Genomic DNA, 20777 nt, shown 5'->3' with positions numbered 1-20777 from the left:
ACTTGCAATTAATTCCCTACAAGAATTTTGTTTATAAATTAGCTTCCTATAATCCATCAGAATTGTGTATCCAAGATCGTGGAATCCAAGATCCAAATCCTGCAATTCTGAAACTTCTCTCTGAGTTTCTGTTATCGTTATTTAATTTGGATAGTGAAGAATCTCGAAAGAAACCACTTTTGAATAAATTTATTGAAGAATGTATTGTTCTTGTTCTTACTTTCCGTTATTTTCAAGTAATTGACGAGTGTTTCAATCTGGAAGAGTCCACCACTATACAAGTCCCTATGGTTGGAAACCATGATTCAACTGGGGTGATTGTTAATACAAATGAACTTCCAGATCTATTAAATTTAGAAAAGGTTGACTATCAAGTGTATTTGCTGGCATTGATAAGATTGATTGATACCATGGTTGAGTACACGAATGGCACCGTGATTCGGGGATCTATTCAATCAAAAGGTCCATATGGTAAAGATTATTCAATTGCAATGATCAATCTTGAAATTGTTTTAAAACTTGAAAAAGGTTTTCAATTGTTGGATTTGAACAACGAAAACTTGAGAAAGTTGTACGACAGTTTAAAATTGAATTGCCAAAAGTTGAGTAAAATGACTTACGATTTGTCATTAAGAAACTTGATAAATGTTAAAGGAGAAACTGTATAACTTATTTACTTTAGTCGTCTGATATTTCAATAATATGTTTGTTATTTATCTCAGGCAGCTCTACTCGATCCTCGGTCTTTGCCTTCTTTGCAGCTGGCTCATCCTCTACTTCAATGTAATGTTTTTCAGGATTCGACAGACTAGCTTGTTCAACTGGAACGATTTGCTCGTTTTCTTGTGGTGTTGTTCCATCACCACTAACCAATTCTTTCTTCTCTGCTGCATTATTGTCATTCAGTGCAGTATTTTGTTCACTAATCCCTCCATTTGCAGAAATGTCGCTTTGTCTCTCTTCCATTATAGTTGCTATCTCTGTTTCTTTCTCCAGATGTTCATCTTGCTTTTTATCTTTGACAATTACTTCATTATATATCTCCGGTCTATTCTTGAAAATGGTATCAATTTCATTCTTGAATTGTTTAACAATATCATTGGTCAAAGGGAATATATCTCTCTTGGCAATCTTCTTTTTAGCACCAAGCGAATCAGTAGTGGTAACAGTAGAGCTTGTATCTTTGAAATAATACAAGTATATCTTAAAGTACAACCCCACAATTGTATCATCAATTAATGAAGTTGGACCAAACCCATTATTATACTTTTTCATATCATTAAGTGCATGTAAAAAACAAACATGTGGCTCCAACTCACTAGGAATTCCCTTTTGAGTCATTAGCTCCATAAATGATTTAACATTAACTGTAAATGATTGATATGAAAGATTATTTATAATAGTTTCGGTAAATGTGAAACTTTCCCCAATTCCCATCAGGTTTCTTATGAGTTTGCATACTGAAGAACATAATCCTTCCCAAGCAGTATAAAGATTTATCATGATTGAGTTTGATCTTCTTAATTTGGGCAACATCAAGATGAGGCTGATTATATCCTGTTTGCTATTAAGTAGGTCAATGTAAAATTGGATATATTGAAATGTATAGTAGAAATGCTTCCCTGGTCGTTCATGCTCTGGTTTCCAAACCAGAATTAATGACTTATTTGTAGTTTTCAATGAAACAAACGAGGACATTTCTTCAATTGCTTCATCAATATCTTTAAATTCTTCATAAAGAATTTTGGCAATTCTAAATTTTGGTTTATGTTGCCAATTTTTCTTATCAAAATCATCAAGTTTTCTAAGTGCAGTAATTACATGCTTGTAAAAATCCAGTTTGGATTCACATGCTTCCACTCCAAGATCTACAATTGGATCCTCATTCAAAAATTTAATTCCTTGTTTGATATCAATCAAGTCTTGTTTGAGGTACTTGATCACAAGTGATACCAATGCATAATGTGGTTCAACTATACAATCTTGTGATTTGAACAATTCAAATGCCATCTGACAAGACTTCTTCATAGTAGCTAATACTAATTCATGAGGTTTTTCCAATTTCCGTTGAATTTTGGCCAAGTAATAATAATCACTCCAATCCTTGTTGTTTGACTTGATGGCTAGTTGTAATGATTGTTGAATAATCTTGCAACAAAACTTCTTGGAGACGGTAGCAGTATCAGATACATTAATAAATGAAGCTCCTGAAATTTTTCTAATAAACTTTGGATGCGTTTGCACTTTGAAAGCATGCATATCCATTGGACTCATACATGCACTAAACAATTCCTTAGCGAAGCAAGACATTAAATTTCCCATAATTGGTTTAATACTTTCTGGATCATCAATACTCTTGTTTATAGCCATCAAGTAACAGATTATTGATCTTCTTTGAAGGTTAGCTGTAGTAATTTTTCTATCTGCCACAGTTAATTTATCTGCTGTCCAAATTAAATCATCCTCAACGAGAAACCCATAAGCTTGTCCCAATAAGAACCAACTCTCAACTCGTGAACTTCCAAAAATTAAATCATAGGTCAATAATTGAATAACATTTTCCAATTCAACTGCTCTTCCTTGCATATTCTTCTTCCGGAGTTTATAACTTGAAAATATTGATAATCCTTGCAAATAGTATAAATCAGTAAATATTGAATGTTCTGCCTTGTCGATTCTTAAATTGAGCAACCCGTAGAAAGCATCTCGGAAAAATCTAGGTGATAGTATCGTTGATTCCAAGAAATACTCCAATGACGCATTATTTCTATATAAGGATTCGTTGGAATCAAAATCAGGATCACCAACAACATTATACATTTCATCAATCAATTGTTTAATTTCATGTTTTGGAGGATGGATAATTGGATTTTTCTTGAAACAAAATGGAATTACAAACTTGGCTAATTCTTGACAATCATTCTTTTCAAGTTCACTTTTCCTTTGTGAATAGTGGTCAACCGGATTGAAACCTCCAATATTGATTTTATAATGATAACGACAGAATATAACTTGTGAAAGGTCTTCATCACAATCTGGCAAATGACTTAAATAATCTTGTGAAATTTCTAAAAACCAGCCATTAGCTCCATCACAGATTCCACTAGCACCTAGCTGTTTATGCAAAAGTTTTATAATGGTTTGTAATAACTTGGGGTCATCTTCAAGTGATTTCTTAAACAAGGCAGTCATTAAAACAATCGTCTTAATAAATATATCCTTTAATTTTTCATAAGAACTGGTGGATCTCTCCTTAATTGAAGTACGCAATGATGTGATATAGGTTGCTTGTTCATGAGTTTCAAATAATAAACATAATTCAAAGAATTTGAGTAATATCAAAAAGTCCATACTATCGGAAGTAATCAAATTCCAATTGAATTTCTTTAAATTGGTAATCACCAAGCTTAAACTATCATCATAAAATCCCAAAATCTTTAAAAGGGTAGTTGATCTAATTGATTGCTCTAAGTTTTTGTAACCATCTGTATGCAAATAATTCACCAAAAAGTGTAAACAGTCATGGAATCCTACAATAAATTGTTCCCACATATCATCCAGGTTATTATAGAACAGAAGCAAAACTCTCCATAAGTTAAGTCTCATATCAACCGAAGATACCTTCAAGAACTCTTTGATTGAAGTAATTGCATCATCAGTAGTGTCAGCAGGACGTTTATTATCCATCAAGATATCTTCTAAAAGTTCAATAGCTTCTTTATTATCTCCTTTTGGTTTCACGTACAAAATTCTCCAAAATATTGAAAGCACGGATGTCATTGTTAATTGATTTTGAATAGCTTCAGGGTTAAGCTCAACGAAATTCTTATAATTAGGGAAATTCACTGAAATATTATACGACGATCCCTCGGTTATGTTTAATAAATTTTCTAATTTGGTTTTAATTGACTTGTTTTCATTCCATGACACCATTTGAGACTTTTCTTTCAATATTTGCGCCCATTGAAATCGACACCTAATTACAAAATTCTGCTCATCTTTATCACTTTCAAAAAGAAGATCTTCAATCAAGAGGGCCCATTTTTTGATTTTATCATTGATTCTAAGTAACTCTTGACACATACCATTGGCATTAGCTCGATTGAATTTCAGCTTTGAACTGATTAAATCCTTTACTTGTAATTCCAAACTTATTGAACTATCAATCAATACTTCATATACTGAAATCGCCAAGTTCAACTTGGCAAAAGTTGTTTCTTCTTCAGTATACATGAACCTTTCAAATTGGATTATCCATTCTTTAAACTTGGTATATAGCTTATCATCCCATATCGTATTGAGGATTAAAGAATCATTGTAATCTCCCAATAAGTGTGATATAATCTCAAACTTGATCTGTTCATAACTCAAGCCTCGACTATTTAATTCAGTCACATTTTCTCTTATAGTATCCATTGTTTCAACTTCATTAATCTTCAAATAGGACGGACCACTTGACAGTTTGCCATTATTTCCAAATTTGCTTAACAACTCTAAAAGCTTTGAGTTGTCATCATTTGTAATTTCTTTTGATTTAGACCCGTTGGACTCTGATCCAAGAAATGATCTCGAAAAGGAATCAGAATTCCAATCACAAAGAGTAACTATAAAGTCTTTGACATGCTGAGGAGTTTCTTTATTGGTCTGTAAATAAGTTAATGCAACGTCAAGCACCGAAATATCGGGAAATTTTGGTGATAAGGTGGTTGTGAACTCATTGACAAAGGTTGAAATGTTTGCAAAATGATGATTCTCAAGTTGGATTTCAGGGATTTCTGTAGTTGTATTATCAACTTTGGCCAATCTTTTGGATGCTCTTTGTATTTGTTTGGTTTCGATTGATTGTTCTGTTTCCGGACTTTTCTGATCATTATTTTCAGCTTTTTCCACTTCTTCATTGGTTTGAGTTGGTGTTTCAACTTCCTTTTCAACGTTGTTTGCAACAAAAGCTGATTCTGAGAACAGCAATTCTATTTTATCCATGACATCTTCAGTGAGAAGGTAAGGTTCCAAGAATTTAAGCCGAGGACGGTGAATATCTTCCACTTTTAAATCATCTCGAACATCTTTAACATGAAGGTTAATCGAGTCAATAATATTCGACCAAGTTAATTCTCCATGTTTATTTCCACATTCTATAGAAGTTACATTTTTCTTCTTTGACTTGGAGATCAGATTCAAAAATTCTTGTTTGAATGGCTCGAGAAACTTTAATTCTTGATCATTTGGCTCTTTAGTATACTCTTTGTTTGCTTTTTTCAAATGCAACTGTTCAAGGATGCGATTTAATCGTACTTTTGACGTGATGTTTGGTGGTATCAATCCTGCCAAATCATCACTTTCTTCTGGAGCAGTCAAGGAATACTCTAAGGTAAATTTGGCTAGTCGAGTAGATCCAATATACATGTAGATCCTATACAATGTATCCAAAAGCTTGTCATCGGCTTCATTGTATAAAACAGCTATGCACATATCGTCCAACATTGTATAAAACAAATCATTGGCTTTTTCGTTGACGTCATTTTCTCCTTCCAGTTCCTTCTTTTTATCGATCAATTCTTCAATCATTTGCTTATTCTCTGATTTTAGTATTCCATAGTATAAGAATCCTCTATTTCTGAAGATCAAGTACCGGAGTGACTTTACATTGGGTGATAAGACCGATAACTCGTCAAAAACCGTGTTTTGAGATCCATTCTGCACACCTCTAATAAAGTACTCTTCTTCAATATAGTGGTTTGAGATCACATCCAATCCAAATAGCTCTTCATAAATCTTATAGGCACGAATGTATTCTTGTTTCTTTTGGTGGATTAACGCAGTTTGGAATAATTTGAATGCTTGTTCTACTTGAAGTTCACGAGTATGCTCTTCCTCCAAATCCTTCTTGGAAACAGAAGGATCCTCTATAACATTCAAAGGAACAAAAGAAGACTTGTTTTGTTAGTATGTCTATAACATCTAATTGCAATTATATGGGCATGTACATACCATAGTGGCGACACTGTTGTCAGTTCAGTAGTGTTGCCAAAATAATCAACTTATATATTTTGGCGCGTTTTTAAATACAGGGCTGAAAAAAAAGGCTGTAAAAAGGTGGAACTATATTATGCGGATATATAAAATTAAGGGGTCATAAATACAAGTTATTTCTATTAAATATGCTGAGGTTTATCTTATACCGATGTGGTGTCGGGTTTCTCCTTGTCGTCTTCGTGCGATGCAATTACTGTAGCGTCATTTTCTATGTTTTCATCTGAAGAATAATCAACTTCTTTTTCTTGTTCAGAACGACCAAACCTGAGCCACCAAATAAAGTGACTAAGGAAAATACCAATTTCTAAACCTAACACGATAGCATACAAGACTATACTCATTATATCCATAGTACCAAATGCGACACTTAGGATTGAAAATAAAGCACCTAATGAGTCCATGGTCAAAAATACGAAATTGATACCAATAACCCTACCTTTTCTCTTGGCAAGTTCAAAATATGGTGGTAATAACCCAACTGCTAATAATACTGAGGCAATAATCCCGATAATCAACATAGGCCATTCTATTCCTCTTCTATAGAGGGGTCTCAACCATAGTATAAATCCAACTTCTAATCCAACGGCTACCAAAACAAACGCAAATACTAATGCTACGAGCTTTGTTCTTTTCATTGCCACAGGGGGATAGTACAATGATTGGATCCAGGAAATTAAACAGAAAAATGTAAACAATTGTGGTTGGATTCTTAATGGAATTGACCCATCTGTAGCAAAGAAATATATGGCGAAAGGAACACCACTGGCAGCCCATAGGAACAACATTAGTGGTGGTAATCCTTCACAATCCTTGACTTTATAATTTCTGATAATCTGTGGTACAAGTTGAATACACCAAAATACAGTACCTATGGTACCCAATACATTTTCAGCAACTGCGTTATACATCTTGATATCAAACTGGGTCTTATGTAGTTGCTACAAGGAAAAGCATTATACGAAAAGTGGTGATTTTAAAAACTTGCATAATCCTGTCATTTATATAATAGCAAAAATGACTACATTTTTTAACTTCTTCTTGTACAAATTCCGCACATCGGTTCCCGCATTAGGAATCCAATTCCGAAATCAATAAAAATATTTTTTTTTGTTCTAATCACTGAATTCAAATTCGATATCTGACTCTTGCAGGGAGTAGACAAAATCCGATACTTCCTGGTCATCCGATTGTTCCTCTTCTTCGCTGCTGGTGATTTCAATGGTTTCAGGTGAGATTACTTTGTTTGACCTTGAAACATATAATTCTACCCCAGATTGGTCTGGATCAGTTTTATCTCGATTTTCTGCAACTTTTGCATCTTTTGCAGCTTCTGTTTTCTCGTCACCAAGTTTATCTTCTTCAACGAGGAATCCCCCCTCTTCTTCGGACTCATTATCTGTATTAAACTTTATTGACGCGTTATCGCCTAGAAGTTCCCCTTTTTCTTTTGTAGCAGCTATCTCCAACTCGACCGAATCATCCTTATCAAGAAAAAAACCGCCTTCTGAGTCAACATTGGATGTGCTACCGCTGCGAGGTGCAGCAACGTGCATACTACTGTTATCATCTGCAAACCCGCCGTAAGTATCATTCTTATCTTCTGCAATGGCTCCATCTACTTCGTCAATCACAAAGCCACCCACTTCGCCTTCATCCTCGTCTACCATAGAGCCGCCATCCTGCACCACTTCATCGTCTATTACAAACCCGCCTGGAGTAACTTCCTCATCGACTACCATAAATCCGCCATCATATTCTTCTTCTTCATCAGCCACAAATTCCCCTGTAGTAGCCTCTTTAACTGCTGAATCTTGATGAACTTCTTCAATCTCATCAGAAATTTTCCCATGAATTCTATTCAATCGTTCCTGTACCCTAAGTTTCAACAAGAAATATTTCCAATTATGAAGAGCACTTGCTTCTATGGCCATTCGTTTTTCGGCCTCTTCTTCTTCAAGAAGGTGATCAAGAGTCACCATCAATGCTTCTTTGTATGATTTATCAATGACAATCCCACCTTCTCGCGCATTAACATTTGGTCGTCGCTTCCGCCTGGCCCCAAAATCAAACGCCACTATTGCTTTGGCAAAGTCTATGTCAATCAAATAAGCAGCTTTTATTAGCAACTTGATGGAATGTGTGTCCGAAATAGGTATGAAAGCACCATTTTCGGGTATCATTGTTTTGGTATAAATGTCAATATTACCAAATTCATTCTTGGGAACTTTCCCATCCACTATTGCAGGGGGTATATACATTTGAGTCTGAAACTCTGCATACAATCTAATGTTATTCTCGATGTCCGGAGCTTCCTTTACTTTTAACGGAATCGCGCCAACCTTTAGCACGCGACCTTTAAGATACCAAGCTTTCGCTGAGCGCAATCGGTGCACTGACGATCTTTTGTAAACAGGAATAACTTTATTTGAAGTTTTGGAGCGAAATGTTCCACATTTACTTGACTCATCTTTGGGGTGTATTATTTCATTCTGGCGTAATTGCGATTCTAGAGCATATAGAGGATGGTTCTTAAATGCTTGTAAATTATCAGGCATTCCTTCGGCCAAATCACGTTCATGAAACTCCTTCATTTCAAATATGTCGGTTGTACATGATTTCTTACGTAGGTCGCATGCACGGAGTACTTTCTGATACCAATCCTTGTCTTCTTGCGATCTGAATTCAATTCGTTTACGTATAGTTCGTGCGTTGTATGCAAAACTATATCTTCGGGTTACATCACGCACTCTTCCGTACTTGTCAAATGCAATGACATAAGTTAATTGGTTTCGAGGGTCTGATATTGGTGGTTCAAAGCAGGATTTCCTTCGCTTGGGACAGACTTCGATGGTTTGTAAACCTATTGGATCTATACTTATCCATTTTTTCGAATACTTGTCCCAAACTTCAACCCAGAAAATTGGAAATGATGAGTCTTTAAACTTTGTTTTTGACGATTTCTTGTGTTTCCTTGTTTCATTCAAGAATTTTTGTTTGCTAGAGCTAGGGGTTATCTTCGCTTTTGGTTCAGAATGGTTTTGGTTGTCAATGGAATCTGAAGGTGGGGTAATTATGGTATAATCGGGTGGTTGTAATGACAATACTAACCGGGCATTTAGCCCAACACCACGCAAAAGCACAAGAAATCCCTGTGCAGCTAAGTCTCGACTGCCTCGAAAGTTTTGTACAAATTTTTTAAATGTATCTTGGTCTACTGGTTTTATCTTTCTCTGTGGAATCAGTAATTCGTGCCAGTCCTTCCGTATTAGTCCCTGCGAGATTATGCGGAAATTAATATAGTAATTTTGCATTATCTTTTTCAATCCATCCAAGAGTCGTCGAGAGCGCACTGGGGTTATTACTTTTTCGTTGGGATCTTGGTTAATTAGCTTCAATATCGTCTCGTCAACACAGGAAATTTTGAGTAAATTGCCAAGGTTCTTATCATTACACCACGAGTTTCGAATAGTTCCATGCACAATCATCAAAAGGATATACATACGGTGAAGTTCAACTCGTCTGTTTCGTTCTTCTAAGCTAATAACTTTTCGTTTCTTCTTCTTCTGCTCCTCCTCCATTTCTGCAGGTTTAATTGTGATAGTCAAGTTCTCATTAGCTGGAGGTGGAGGCGGTTCCAATGGATTGATACTCGCGCTTAAGTCCACATCTTCAAAATCATCCGAATCGTCAGAGTCATAAGGTATCTTATCCAAATTGACGGTTTCAAATTCGTCGGAACTAGGTGAATTGGAGTTAGTCACGTTAACTACTACCTCGGGTTGTTCTAGGGATGGCGTTGTCTTTCTACGCTTCCTACGTGTACTTTCTTCGCTAGATGTTCCTTCTGTCTGTCGGAGCAATTGCTTATGATGAATAGTCGGGTAATTACTCATCTCTGACCTGTGTTTATATGATAAGCATTTGATATCGCGTGTAAGTCTATGGTTGTATCCAAGGATGGCTTGCAAAACACTTTCGCTAAGCCGAAAAAAATTCCGTACCGGTTTGCTCATCTTCATCACCACAATTTAGCAACCATATCAAATAGACATAGCTCACTTCTTCTAATCAACTTTGATAGCCTAGTTTTGTTCTTCCGTGGTCCTTTAAGAATACTGGACTGGCCCAATGGATATTTACAGCTGTTAGTTCAGTGTATTTGGTAGCGTCGGTGTCTTGAAGAAATTTTGCAGGGATGAAAAAAAAATAGTGCCCTTGTGATGAAATGATTCAATTTAGATCCAGGTTGATTGCAGCATATAGATGAGCATAGAGATAAATCAAATCATATAACAAGATGAGGAATTCATTTGGGGTGATACGACGAAAGCGACTACCGAATTTGCATCAACTTATTCAATATCAATACCGGCATAGAGCAGCATCATCATCATCATCATTATCATTATCACCAAATTTACAACCAACTCGTTCATCAGAACGAATACCACAAAAATTGTATGAGCAACATACTAAATATTGTAAATCTAGCATTAGCATCCAGCCCAGGGTATCGAACTTGTCGGTATATGCCAGGTTGGCAAACGAGGGCAAGTTTAAAACAGTGATCAATACTGATGTTCCTAAAATTCAACGTCTGTCAGGGTCAAAATTACTTCATTTGTTAGAACCCATCACATTTCATATGTGTCTAGTCATGCGTGAATCAAGCAATCAAAGTGAAGTAGACCAAAAGCTTCAACCTCAACAGGAATTCTTTACCAAGATTATCGAGATCCTTGCCCATGGGAAATCAATTCAAGATGTGAAGAGTGAGTTGCAAGAGAATAACGTAAACATCGACGAGGATATTCAGTTTTTGAAAAGAGATAAAAATGTAACATTATGCAAAGCTTTAGAATTGGGAACAATAGCATTCTACCTAGTTTGCAAACGATTGCAAAACTCATACACCGTGCATGACTTTTACAATTGGATCCTAGCAATCAGCGAGGATTCGATAATCCTGAGTCACTCCCGGATTTCCAACTTACAGGACGTACCCATTTTTGTATTATTTGACATATTGCTTAGAAATCCCATGTTTAAAGAAGAATACATCTTACAAACTGAAATCTGGAAACGCAATATCAAACCTATATCTGTGTACTGCATTGCCAATGTCTCGATACTAAAGGAAGTTTTTGATAATTTAATTTACTATGGACTAGTGTTTGAACCAAGCTATATATCCCCCATTATTGAGGGAAGTTTAAGTTTCTACAATTCTACACGAACAGGAGTTAATATTAAATTGGGTAATGATTTTCTTAATGATCTAGTTTGGAATGTTGCCTTTTATGCATCTAGGTATCGCTATTTGAATCCGATCTTGGTTGCCGGCATTCAAGAATTATTGCTAAAGTACTATTCTCGATCGAAAAAGACTATTCATGAAGAATTAAGTTTCAAGGCATATATCGGATTAGTATTGATGATTTCACGAGTATCACAGGAGAAAGCAGAAACTCTTTTCAAAGTAGCCGAAGAAAAGTTTCTTTCACACGGAGTATCCGTCTCCAAGAAGGACATGGTGGCATATCATATCGGAAAGATTTGGCTTGCGAATACTCCCGAAGAAGTTGTTCATTTTTTTAATGAGGCGTTACGTGAATATGAACGGTCATCGAAGTTGTGGTTGTTTATGATTCGGAAATTGAATTCAATGGGGTTACTTGATGAGAAGCGCTCTTTGATTATTCTTGCAAAAATCGTCGATACTGGTATAATTATTCCTAAAGATATTGTCACCGAGTTGCTACATCCAGTTCATGATTTACTTATGTTGGAAGAAATGTACAAATTGCTAACCAATAGAAAGACAAATAAAAAGAATTGGACAAGCAGTCTTCTCCCAAAGTATATCCTGTTATTATATCGAAACAATCATGATGTTATGCGACTTCCTCAAACTGTATTCCCCTGGGACCATGGGATTCAGAATCAGCAAGGTAAATACAAAGGGTTTGACAGCACAGTGGAATATGCTAGGTATCTCTACTGGAACCACGTTCCAACAAAATCGATATACTATGTTGGGTTAATGCTTGAAGGAGAAGCCAAGGCAAACCATAAAAATGTTTTCTCGTTGTATAAACTGGAATTACTTGATAAAAATTTGTCACCAAATATCCAATGTTTGGGAGTCTTACTCCAAGTTGCCACAAAGCTTGGAACTACCCAGGTGTGGAATGGTTTAACTCCACCGCAAGTAGCCATCAATCAATTCCAAACTCATGTCAAAGCCGATGCTAGTGCCTTTGGTATCATGCCCGATGATTTGTTGTGGAAAAAGTATATTGAGTTATTGCTGAAGTATCAGTATATCTCGGAGGTTTCCAAGATCATGAAATGGTGGGAAGATTTGAAGTACAATCCTCCCAAAGATGTCCTTGTAGTATTGTTGAGCGCATTGCCCGAAGAGTACGCAAAACGCCATATTGAACATATTTCCAAACTTAAACGGGAAACCAAGACAGTTGCCAAACCTAACTGGGAATGGCCCACATACGAAGAATACGAAGACTATAAGTCCCGCAATCGTGTGTGAACATGTATATAATATTTATTACCATAGACATTAATAGACAACAGTGTGGGAAAAGTCTCGGATTTCCGCATTCGGTGAATCTGCCTCTCCCCCGGAGTCCGTCCAATTAAATTTTGATTCGATGGCCCGGAAAAAAATCATGACAGCTCCAATTTCCGCCGAGCCTCCACGATATAAATTTTCAACCCCCATTTTCTTAAAATCTGATTCGTTTTCTTCTTTACCATTCAATACATAATAATGTTGAGATTATCCACTTCTTCCAAGGTCGCCACTAGAACCTTCACCTCCTCCAGCTTCGCCTTACAAAAAACCAGAATTGAATCTGATGCTTTTGGTGAAATTGAAGTTGATGCTTCCAAGTACTATGGTGCTCAAACCGCTAGATCCAAAATGAATTTCAAGATTGGTGGTACTGCTGCCCGTATGCCAACCCCAGTCATTCGTGCCTTTGGTGTCTTGAAGAAGTCTACTGCTATCGTCAATGAACAATTGGGTGCCTTGGACCCAAAATTGTCTGCTGCCATTCAACAAGCTGCCACTGAAGTCGCAGAAGGTAAATTGGACGACCATTTCCCCTTGGTTGTTTTCCAAACTGGTTCCGGTACTCAATCCAACATGAATGCTAACGAAGTCATTTCCAACAGAGCCATTGAAATCTTGGGCGGTGAATTGGGTTCCAAGAAGCCAGTCCATCCAAATGACCACTGTAACATGTCTCAATCTTCTAACGATACTTTCCCAACTGTTATGCACATTGCTGCCACCACCGAAATTTACAATTCTTTACTTCCAGAATTGACCAAGTTACGTGATGCTTTGCAAGCCAAGTCTGAAGAATTCAAGGATATCATCAAGATTGGTAGAACCCATTTGCAAGATGCCACTCCATTGACTTTAGGTCAAGAATTCTCCGGTTACGCTCAACAATTAACCAACGGTATTGAAAGAGTTGAAAAAGTTTTACCAAACTTATTGTTCTTGGCCCAAGGTGGTACCGCTGTTGGTACTGGTTTAAACACCAGAAAGGGTTGGGATGTCAAGGTTGCTGAACAAGTTTCCAAGTTGACTGGATTCCCATTCAAGACTGCTCCAAACAAGTTTGAAGCTCTTGCTGCTCATGATGCTATTGTTGAAGCCTCTGGTGCTTTAAACACCGTGGCTGTCTCCTTGTACAAAATTGCCAACGATATCAGATACTTGGGTTCTGGTCCAAGATGTGGTTACGGTGAATTAGCCTTACCTGAAAACGAACCAGGTTCTTCCATTATGCCCGGTAAGGTTAACCCAACCCAAAACGAAGCCTTGACCATGGTTGCCTGCCAAGTTTTCGGTAACAATGCTGCCATCACTTTTGCTGGTGCCTCTGGTCAATTCGAATTGAATGTGTTCAAGCCAGTCATGATTGCCAACTTGTTATCTTCTATCAGATTGATTGCCGATGGTAGTGCCTCTTTCAGAACTAACTGTGTTGAAGGTATCAAGGCCAACAAGGACAAGATTGAAAAGACCTTACACGAATCCTTGATGTTGGTTACTGCCTTAAACCCAAAGATTGGTTACGATGCTGCTTCCAAGACCGCCAAGAATGCTCACAAGAAGGGATTGACTTTGAAGCAATCTGCTCTTGAATTGGGTGTTTTGTCCGAACAAGAGTTCGACGAATGGGTCAGACCAGAAAAGATGATTGGTCCAAAGGACTAAGCCAAAGTGTTTATTTATTTATAACTGTATATATCGTAGAATGTGAATGTTAATTTCTATGCATTTGAACTCTGTATTTTAGCCAGCAGAGGTTGGTTTGACATTAGCGGGGGAGGGCGGCCACGGCGACGCGGCTAATTTAGAAATCACCACCGCAAGAAAAAATGATGGTTGTCAAATTGCTCATTACACCACAGTCCTTTTGTAAACAAGAATACAAGATGACGTTATCCACCATCTTGCAACAGATCAACAAGAAGGGTAAGATCCAGCCCAAGGTGTCTTCTTCAAGCTCTGGTAATGATGATAACCTTTCGTCTAGGATTCAATCATATAAAGCAACCACTTCTAACAAACCTATAGACCCGGTTGTTGCCAAATTAAAGGAAAAACGACGATTAGAAAGAGAGAAGAAGGAACAGGAGTTGCGATTAAAGAAAGGATTAGCACCTAAACCAGTCAAATCAACAACTACCAGACAACCCAAATCAACATCTGCATCACCTAAAAAAACCCAACCTAACAGTAAAACTAGTCGTGGACAACCACCTCCACCTCCACCCCCACACCCACTTCCAACCAATAATGATCTAAGAAAGAAGAAACTCAACTTTAACGAGTTAATGAAGAAAGCATCGAAAATAGACCATGATAAACTTTCAATCAAGTTCCCTGCCAAGAGCAAATCTCCTGAAGTAGGGCCTGCTCGGATAAGAACACCCGATAAACCAAACACTATAAAACCTGACATTCCAAGGGATGAAAGGTTCAAGAAACCTGTTGCACAACTAAAACGTGCCAATACTTTACCACCACCTCCTCCTCCTCCTCCTCTTAAGGCAACCTTGAAAGCGCCAATACCTACCAGAAAACCTTCAGAAAAGATCCAACAAAAGATCAACGAAAAGAAAAATACAAAGAAAAAGTACCAGGAATATGAGGAAGAAGAAGACGATGAACTTAGTTCATTCATTGCATCTGATGAAGAAGAAGAAGCATACGACTCAAGAGATTACGATAGGGATGAGATCTGGGCCATGTTCAACAGAGGAAAAAAACGGTCATACTATGACCGGTATGACGATTACGATTCAGGTGACGATATGGAAGCTACTGGTGCAGAAATCCTCGATGAAGAGTACCGTTCTAGAGTCAATGGGGAATTGGAAGATCGTCGTGAATTAGAGCAAGAAAAGAAGTTGGCGGCTCTTAAAAGAGCAAGACTTCATAAACTGCGATAAACAATAGCGAGCATTTAATTTTTTTTTTTATTTTGTGCATTTGACATTTTGTAGAATTTACATAACTTTGTAATGGATCCGATCTTTAGTAATAACAATGATATTAATGAGATTAGCAAGAGTCTTAAGAGGTCAGCATTATCGTTGACCAATCGTCTACAGTCGATAATTTACGATTATTATTTCGTATCTAAAGTGCATGAAAAATATCTTGCCCAATATCCGCTAGTTGCAAATGAGCGATGCGGTCTATGGTACGTCCCCAAGAAGTATAGGAAGGATACGTGTTATTTCAAATCTACTGATGGACATACGAATGTGTGGGCATTTTCTATGCGTAGATTGAATTTACATTTACTCCCGTTGATTCACCAGTTTGATGGGTTGGTGATTGTTGATTCAACGCGAAGAGGTAAACTCATGCCCGATGCGCTTCTGAAAACTATCCCTATCTGGTGTGCAGTTATAAATAGTATACTATACCAAGGTGAAACTGAAGAATCTATAATACAAGAGGTGCTTGCTGAAGGTGCAACAGCTGATGATGTAAAACAAATTGTCAAGTTAATGTCTAATAATTGGTTGTGTACTCCTCGTGCGATGGTTTCTGAAAATGAACATAATTCTATTGTCAAATTGATCCCTAGTTTCGTCAAGAATGTGACTCGTATGGGATTATTTTCCAAGGAGTCTATTATGACAACTCTTGTTCAACGGAAACCATTGGTTCCAACTTGGTACTATCCAGGAAAATGTGTGCCATTGAAAACAAGTTTTCAGTATAACATCTGCTGTCTTTCCACATCCAAAAAGGTCGAGTCCTCATACGAGCTAATCAGTGTTCGATCACTTGATGATACATTTGTATCATGGAATTATGTCCAAGGATCAGCTGACGATCATGAACTTTGGGTTCCTGATCATTTGTGCAATGGCAACTTTGGACCTGATTTGTTTTGGGATGTTGCATTTGCTGATAAGAGCCTGGTATTGGATGATAATACTGGATTTATATATTCCTGGTTGAGTGATTCAGAATTGGAATTGAGAATAAATGCTTATTTTGAACAGCTGCAAGTTACAATACCACAAACACTCGAACTTTACAAAGTGGGAGACATTGGACTTTCATTTGGAAAGATCGATTCCAATATTCCCTACTCATTATTTCTGGAAACATCTACAATTGTCATTTTAAGTGAATCTTTTTCCATTACTGAAGTACCTGAATCAAAACAGAAAATGATATTGAAATATCCAATACCGTCAGGCAAGAAAGGTTCCAATACGCTTAGAGCTCTTTTACCTGAAATGATGCACAGCTTAGACATATCCAAAAGTATCATCATCCTTTGTGAATCCGGTCGAGATTTAAGTGTGGGTGTCATTCTAGTTTTACTATGCACTTACTTTGACTTAGACTACAATCGTCTCACTGACCCACCGAGAATCAGCAAAGACTTGGTAAAACAACATCTAAGCAAACTTTCGCAAATCAGCAAGGCCAGCCCGAGCAGAAGTACACTTCAAAGTGTGAATACGTATTTATTTCTGCATCAATAATTATATACTATTCAAGTTCAACGCTATTGTAGTAGATTTGGAAATTCGACTTCAATTCCTGACAATACTCTCGCCACTCTCTGACTAAATTAATAATCTCGGGGTTCATGGAATATACCTTTTCGATAATTTGGTTAAACTTCTTGGATAACTTCACAATCGACTTGATTCTCTCCTGATAACTTTCACTATCTTGTGCCGACGCTTTGGCAGATAGCTTCTTCGCCAATTGCAAGCGCAAATTCTTAACCATGGTGGTAAATAGATCGTCCTTGTTCTTAATAAGCACAATCACATCCGATTCATGGTTAGCAATCAAATGAATCAAGTTAATACATGACAACACGGTAATATCCGCTTGCTCGTCACTTAACCCTGTAAACACAATATTTTGGGAGATTTCACTAAGGTTAACCTCATATTGTTTGAGTGTGGATGAATCAAGGGAAAATAAAGTATATAAGAACTCATAGAAAAGCTTTCTAATCTCCAACCCCTGGTCCATGGTATACTTGTACGGACCCATGGTGATAACTTTCTTAAAAGCATCTTCTGCCTTCAATTGTTGGAATATCTTGGGGAGCAACAGGTCATTTAAGTTGGGCAATATACTCAATGGTTTATTATGAAGCCCGGTCAAGAGATTACCCACCACGATTTGTCTGATATCTATGTTGACAATATCAATCCAAGAAATAGACGAGTTGATCAATGAGCTCAAGAATTCATCATATCCTTCCGAAGTTTCCGTACTACTGAGCAACAGTTTGATAATCACAAGAATAAGGTAAACCTCCCTCAATGGAGGTTGCTTCTTGCAATACTCCACAAGTGGTGCTCGCTTGGCTGGTGACAATGTAATTATTTTCCCCAAGACTTCACCTGATTTTCTCAACTCGGCAATTGAACACATTTCAAACTCAATTGAGGAATTGAAAATGAGATTCCAAATATAATCAAATACGGAGTCGGATTGACAATAATCAACAACTATATTCAACGCATCCATTAAATGACCACGGACATTGGTATCGTTATTACTCTCGTAATTATCAGCAAAGAATGAAAGGTTGGCGCTAATATCTCTACTAGCAATCAACCCCAACGCCGTAGAGGCCGAACTAATAACTGTCTCATTGGTCAATTTTTCATTTTTCAACAACTGTAATAATGAATCAGTGGTGACAGGAATAGCTCTCAGTTTCCCAATGTATCCAAGGAATCGAATCACAGGAACAAATTGTTTGGAATTGATGTCGGACTTGACAAACTTTTCGAATTCCAGCACTCTAGTATCAATTTCTAGTTGGAGATTATTTCCAAGGGCACAAATTGCCAATATTCTGGCACTGGTTTCACTGGCAGAATTTAAATTCGATTGCAAGTACGCAAACAATCCTGGGTCAAAATTACATGATGTCTTCACCAATTCGAAAAACGAATCATCACTGGCTTCAATGCTGCCGTCATTGACTAATTGAATGATTGTTTGAAGAAGTCTCATTCTATAAATCTCCAGTGAGAAAATATGAGCAGAGAGATAATTACAAGCTTGGAAAACATACTTGTAAACTTCCTTGTTTGATACTCTCAACAACTCAATCAAGTTTTGCAATACCACATCGCTGTGAATTTCTGTAGATGGAATCCGTTGAATAATGTTGTTCAAAAGGATGAGTGATGCCTTCGATGTCGCTTCAGTACTGGAGATAATCAACGTACTCAACTTTTCAATAATGAAAAACGCATAATCCTTTGAAATGATAGTCTCTGAAGACAATACTTCATTAAGTACATCCAAAGTGGCCTTACTGGTCGATTCGTTTGAAATGGAAACCTTGAAAACTTCCAAAATTTGATCATTCTCTTGGGATAATCCATGACATAAAATTTCACCCAATGCAATAATACAAAGACGAACCAAATCACTGGTGTACAATTTATGATTTTGCACTTTTAAAATCAACCCAGCCACAACTTTGTTTCTATAGTATTCAGATACGTTTGTGGCACTTGCATGATTACATAACAAGTTCAAGGATTTGACCGTTTCTGAAATCATATTGAACGATTTATCGGAAAGGTTGGTAATAAAGTCTTCAGTGATATATTCTAAAACCATGGTTGGAAGAGTGGTATAACTTTCAAGCACACTGGAATAAAATTGCAAGCAATCTAAAGACCCAGAAGTGGTTATACTTCTCTTTCTGAAGCACAAAAATGTAGCCTCGACAAGCTCAACATGTTGGAAACGATTCAAACTTTCAATAAATTTGAGAAACACTGGGAATTGGTCTTCTCTGATTGTTTCCAAACGGGTGATAATTATAGGTATAATAACTTGAATATTTTTCCAATCATTTTGAGAAGTCAAATTGATGATTGATACCGCTGCCCTCACAGCTTCAAAAATCACTTGATCGTTCTTATCTTCAATTGGAAGAATTGGAAGTACAGTTTCAGAAAATAATGCCAATGAAGCCGGGAATGATTTGAGGAATGGCGATACTAAAATTGACGCTTTTGCTCGCAATTTCCAAGAACAATCATTGTCTTCGTCGTCAGCTCCATCCCATTCATCGTCACTAAACTCTATATTGTCATCGTCATCATTATCAAAATCATCATACGAATCAGTATTCAATGGATCATATCTTAAAAAGAACTTAATCAAGTGGAAAACTTGTTCGCAAAGCTCGTTAGGCAAGTATCCTTGGGTGACAAAATTAATCAAAGTGGTGAATGCTTCATCTTTCAATAAATTCTCCTGAACAATTGCGTCAAAGTCCACATCTTGTTCTATGTCATCATTGTTGATGGGATTAACATCTAATGTAGTAACAATAGTATTGTAGATATCCCTTAATATACCCAATGAAGGTCTGATTCCCTTCTTCAAACATACAGAATACAATTGGAAGGCATGAAATAATCTATCATCGGTAGAAGTGATGCTCTCAACTCGTTTAACCTCCAACAAAACACTCTCAACCGTAGCTACATCCTTAGTCAACGCAAACACCTTTTCCAAGGCAACAATTGAGTTTTTGCCGATAATCCCAGTTTCTTTGAATGCAACTTCAACAAGGAATAATGATAATTTCAACACTTCGCCTTCAGTCAACACGTACCCAATTTCTGTTACTAGATCAATCAATAATTCCACGGTGTCAATGGTGACTTCTCTATGGGTAATCTGAGGAATCAAGTAATCCATAATTGCTCGGGATACTGCCGCATCAAATCTGTAATTGGAAGTTGACAACTTGTCAGAAACAAAATCCGAACTGTCTCTAGAGTTTGATTGGGCAAACAAAGAACGGAGAGCCATATTGGGAATGGAGATGGTGAAACTTTTCGAGGTGTTGTCATCAGCAAGTGGCACCAAGGCAAACAAACTCTTGATCAACTTTAAAATGCCATCATTGGATAAAAACTTAACCATTGGTTCAAACGACTTGATTGACTGGTTCTGTACATCTGGATTTTGATCCTCTAATAGTTTAAGCAAGGTAGGAAAGAAGGATTCGAGTTGATAGCTGGAGACTGCCGGGTTGGGGATTCCTGATTCAACTTCCAATCCTTTACGAAAATCCTCCAATGCCATGAATCGAATGTCTGGATCAACATCCAACGCTTTATCTTTCAATGTTGCGATGTTGATATCGGGCATAGTGATTGAT

General features: G+C 37.1%; 9 protein-coding genes across 9 annotated transcripts; 5 read left to right on the top strand and 4 right to left on the bottom strand. All coding sequences in view use genetic code 12, as the record gives it.

The window, feature by feature from the left end:
* Positions 1 to 287: 287 nt before the first annotated feature.
* SPAPADRAFT_56614 (uncharacterized protein) lies at positions 288 to 668 on the top strand (the record flags this gene model as incomplete). Its single annotated transcript, XM_007376583.1, has 1 exon — positions 288 to 668. One exon carries the CDS (start codon positions 288 to 290, stop codon positions 666 to 668), a length of 381 nt encoding a protein of 126 aa, XP_007376645.1.
* A 10-nt stretch (positions 669 to 678) lies between these two features.
* Positions 679 to 5568, bottom strand: SPAPADRAFT_141502 (uncharacterized protein; the record flags this gene model as incomplete). The annotated part of the gene is made up of 1 exon (XM_007376582.1): positions 679 to 5568. One exon carries the CDS (start codon positions 5566 to 5568, stop codon positions 679 to 681), a length of 4890 nt encoding a protein of 1629 aa, XP_007376644.1.
* A 608-nt stretch (positions 5569 to 6176) lies between these two features.
* SPAPADRAFT_141086 (uncharacterized protein) lies at positions 6177 to 6944 on the bottom strand (the record flags this gene model as incomplete). The annotated part of the gene is made up of 1 exon (XM_007376581.1): positions 6177 to 6944. The coding sequence occupies one exon, from the start codon at positions 6942 to 6944 to the stop codon at positions 6177 to 6179; it is 768 nt and encodes a 255-aa protein (XP_007376643.1).
* A 45-nt stretch (positions 6945 to 6989) lies between these two features.
* On the bottom strand, positions 6990 to 11061 carry SPAPADRAFT_72567 (uncharacterized protein; the record flags this gene model as incomplete). Its single annotated transcript, XM_007376580.1, has 5 exons — positions 6990 to 7496; positions 7773 to 8978; positions 9057 to 9652; positions 9686 to 9931; positions 11040 to 11061. 5 exons carry the CDS (start codon positions 11059 to 11061, stop codon positions 7149 to 7151), a joined length of 2418 nt encoding a protein of 805 aa, XP_007376642.1.
* Positions 11062 to 11293: 232 nt separating this feature from the next.
* Positions 11294 to 12606, top strand: SPAPADRAFT_62474 (uncharacterized protein; the record flags this gene model as incomplete). The annotated part of the gene is made up of 1 exon (XM_007376579.1): positions 11294 to 12606. The coding sequence occupies one exon, from the start codon at positions 11702 to 11704 to the stop codon at positions 12584 to 12586; it is 885 nt and encodes a 294-aa protein (XP_007376641.1).
* A 201-nt stretch (positions 12607 to 12807) lies between these two features.
* FUM12 (Fum12p) lies at positions 12808 to 14352 on the top strand (the record flags this gene model as incomplete). Its single annotated transcript, XM_007376578.1, has 1 exon — positions 12808 to 14352. One exon carries the CDS (start codon positions 12980 to 12982, stop codon positions 14288 to 14290), a length of 1311 nt encoding a protein of 436 aa, XP_007376640.1.
* Positions 14353 to 14496: 144 nt separating this feature from the next.
* On the top strand, positions 14497 to 19083 carry RIT1 (tRNA A64-2'-O-ribosylphosphate transferase; the record flags this gene model as incomplete). The annotated part of the gene is made up of 1 exon (XM_007376576.1): positions 14497 to 19083. A coding segment is annotated over one exon (1497 nt), but the record flags the coding sequence as incomplete, so codon positions are not given.
* SPAPADRAFT_56609 (uncharacterized protein) lies at positions 14512 to 15531 on the top strand (the record flags this gene model as incomplete). The annotated part of the gene is made up of 1 exon (XM_007376577.1): positions 14512 to 15531. One exon carries the CDS (start codon positions 14512 to 14514, stop codon positions 15529 to 15531), a length of 1020 nt encoding a protein of 339 aa, XP_007376639.1.
* Positions 17102 to 20767, bottom strand: TIP120 (Tip120p; the record flags this gene model as incomplete). The annotated part of the gene is made up of 1 exon (XM_007376575.1): positions 17102 to 20767. The coding sequence occupies one exon, from the start codon at positions 20765 to 20767 to the stop codon at positions 17102 to 17104; it is 3666 nt and encodes a 1221-aa protein (XP_007376637.1).
* Positions 20768 to 20777: the final 10 nt, after the last annotated feature.

Source organism: Spathaspora passalidarum (genome assembly GCF_000223485.1).
Source record: "Spathaspora passalidarum NRRL Y-27907 unplaced genomic scaffold SPAPAscaffold_5, whole genome shotgun sequence".
Taxonomy (NCBI): Eukaryota; Fungi; Ascomycota; class Pichiomycetes; order Serinales; family Debaryomycetaceae; genus Spathaspora; species Spathaspora passalidarum.
The sequence above is the reverse complement of the archived record's forward strand: the minus strand, read 5'-3'. Positions and strand labels throughout refer to the sequence as shown.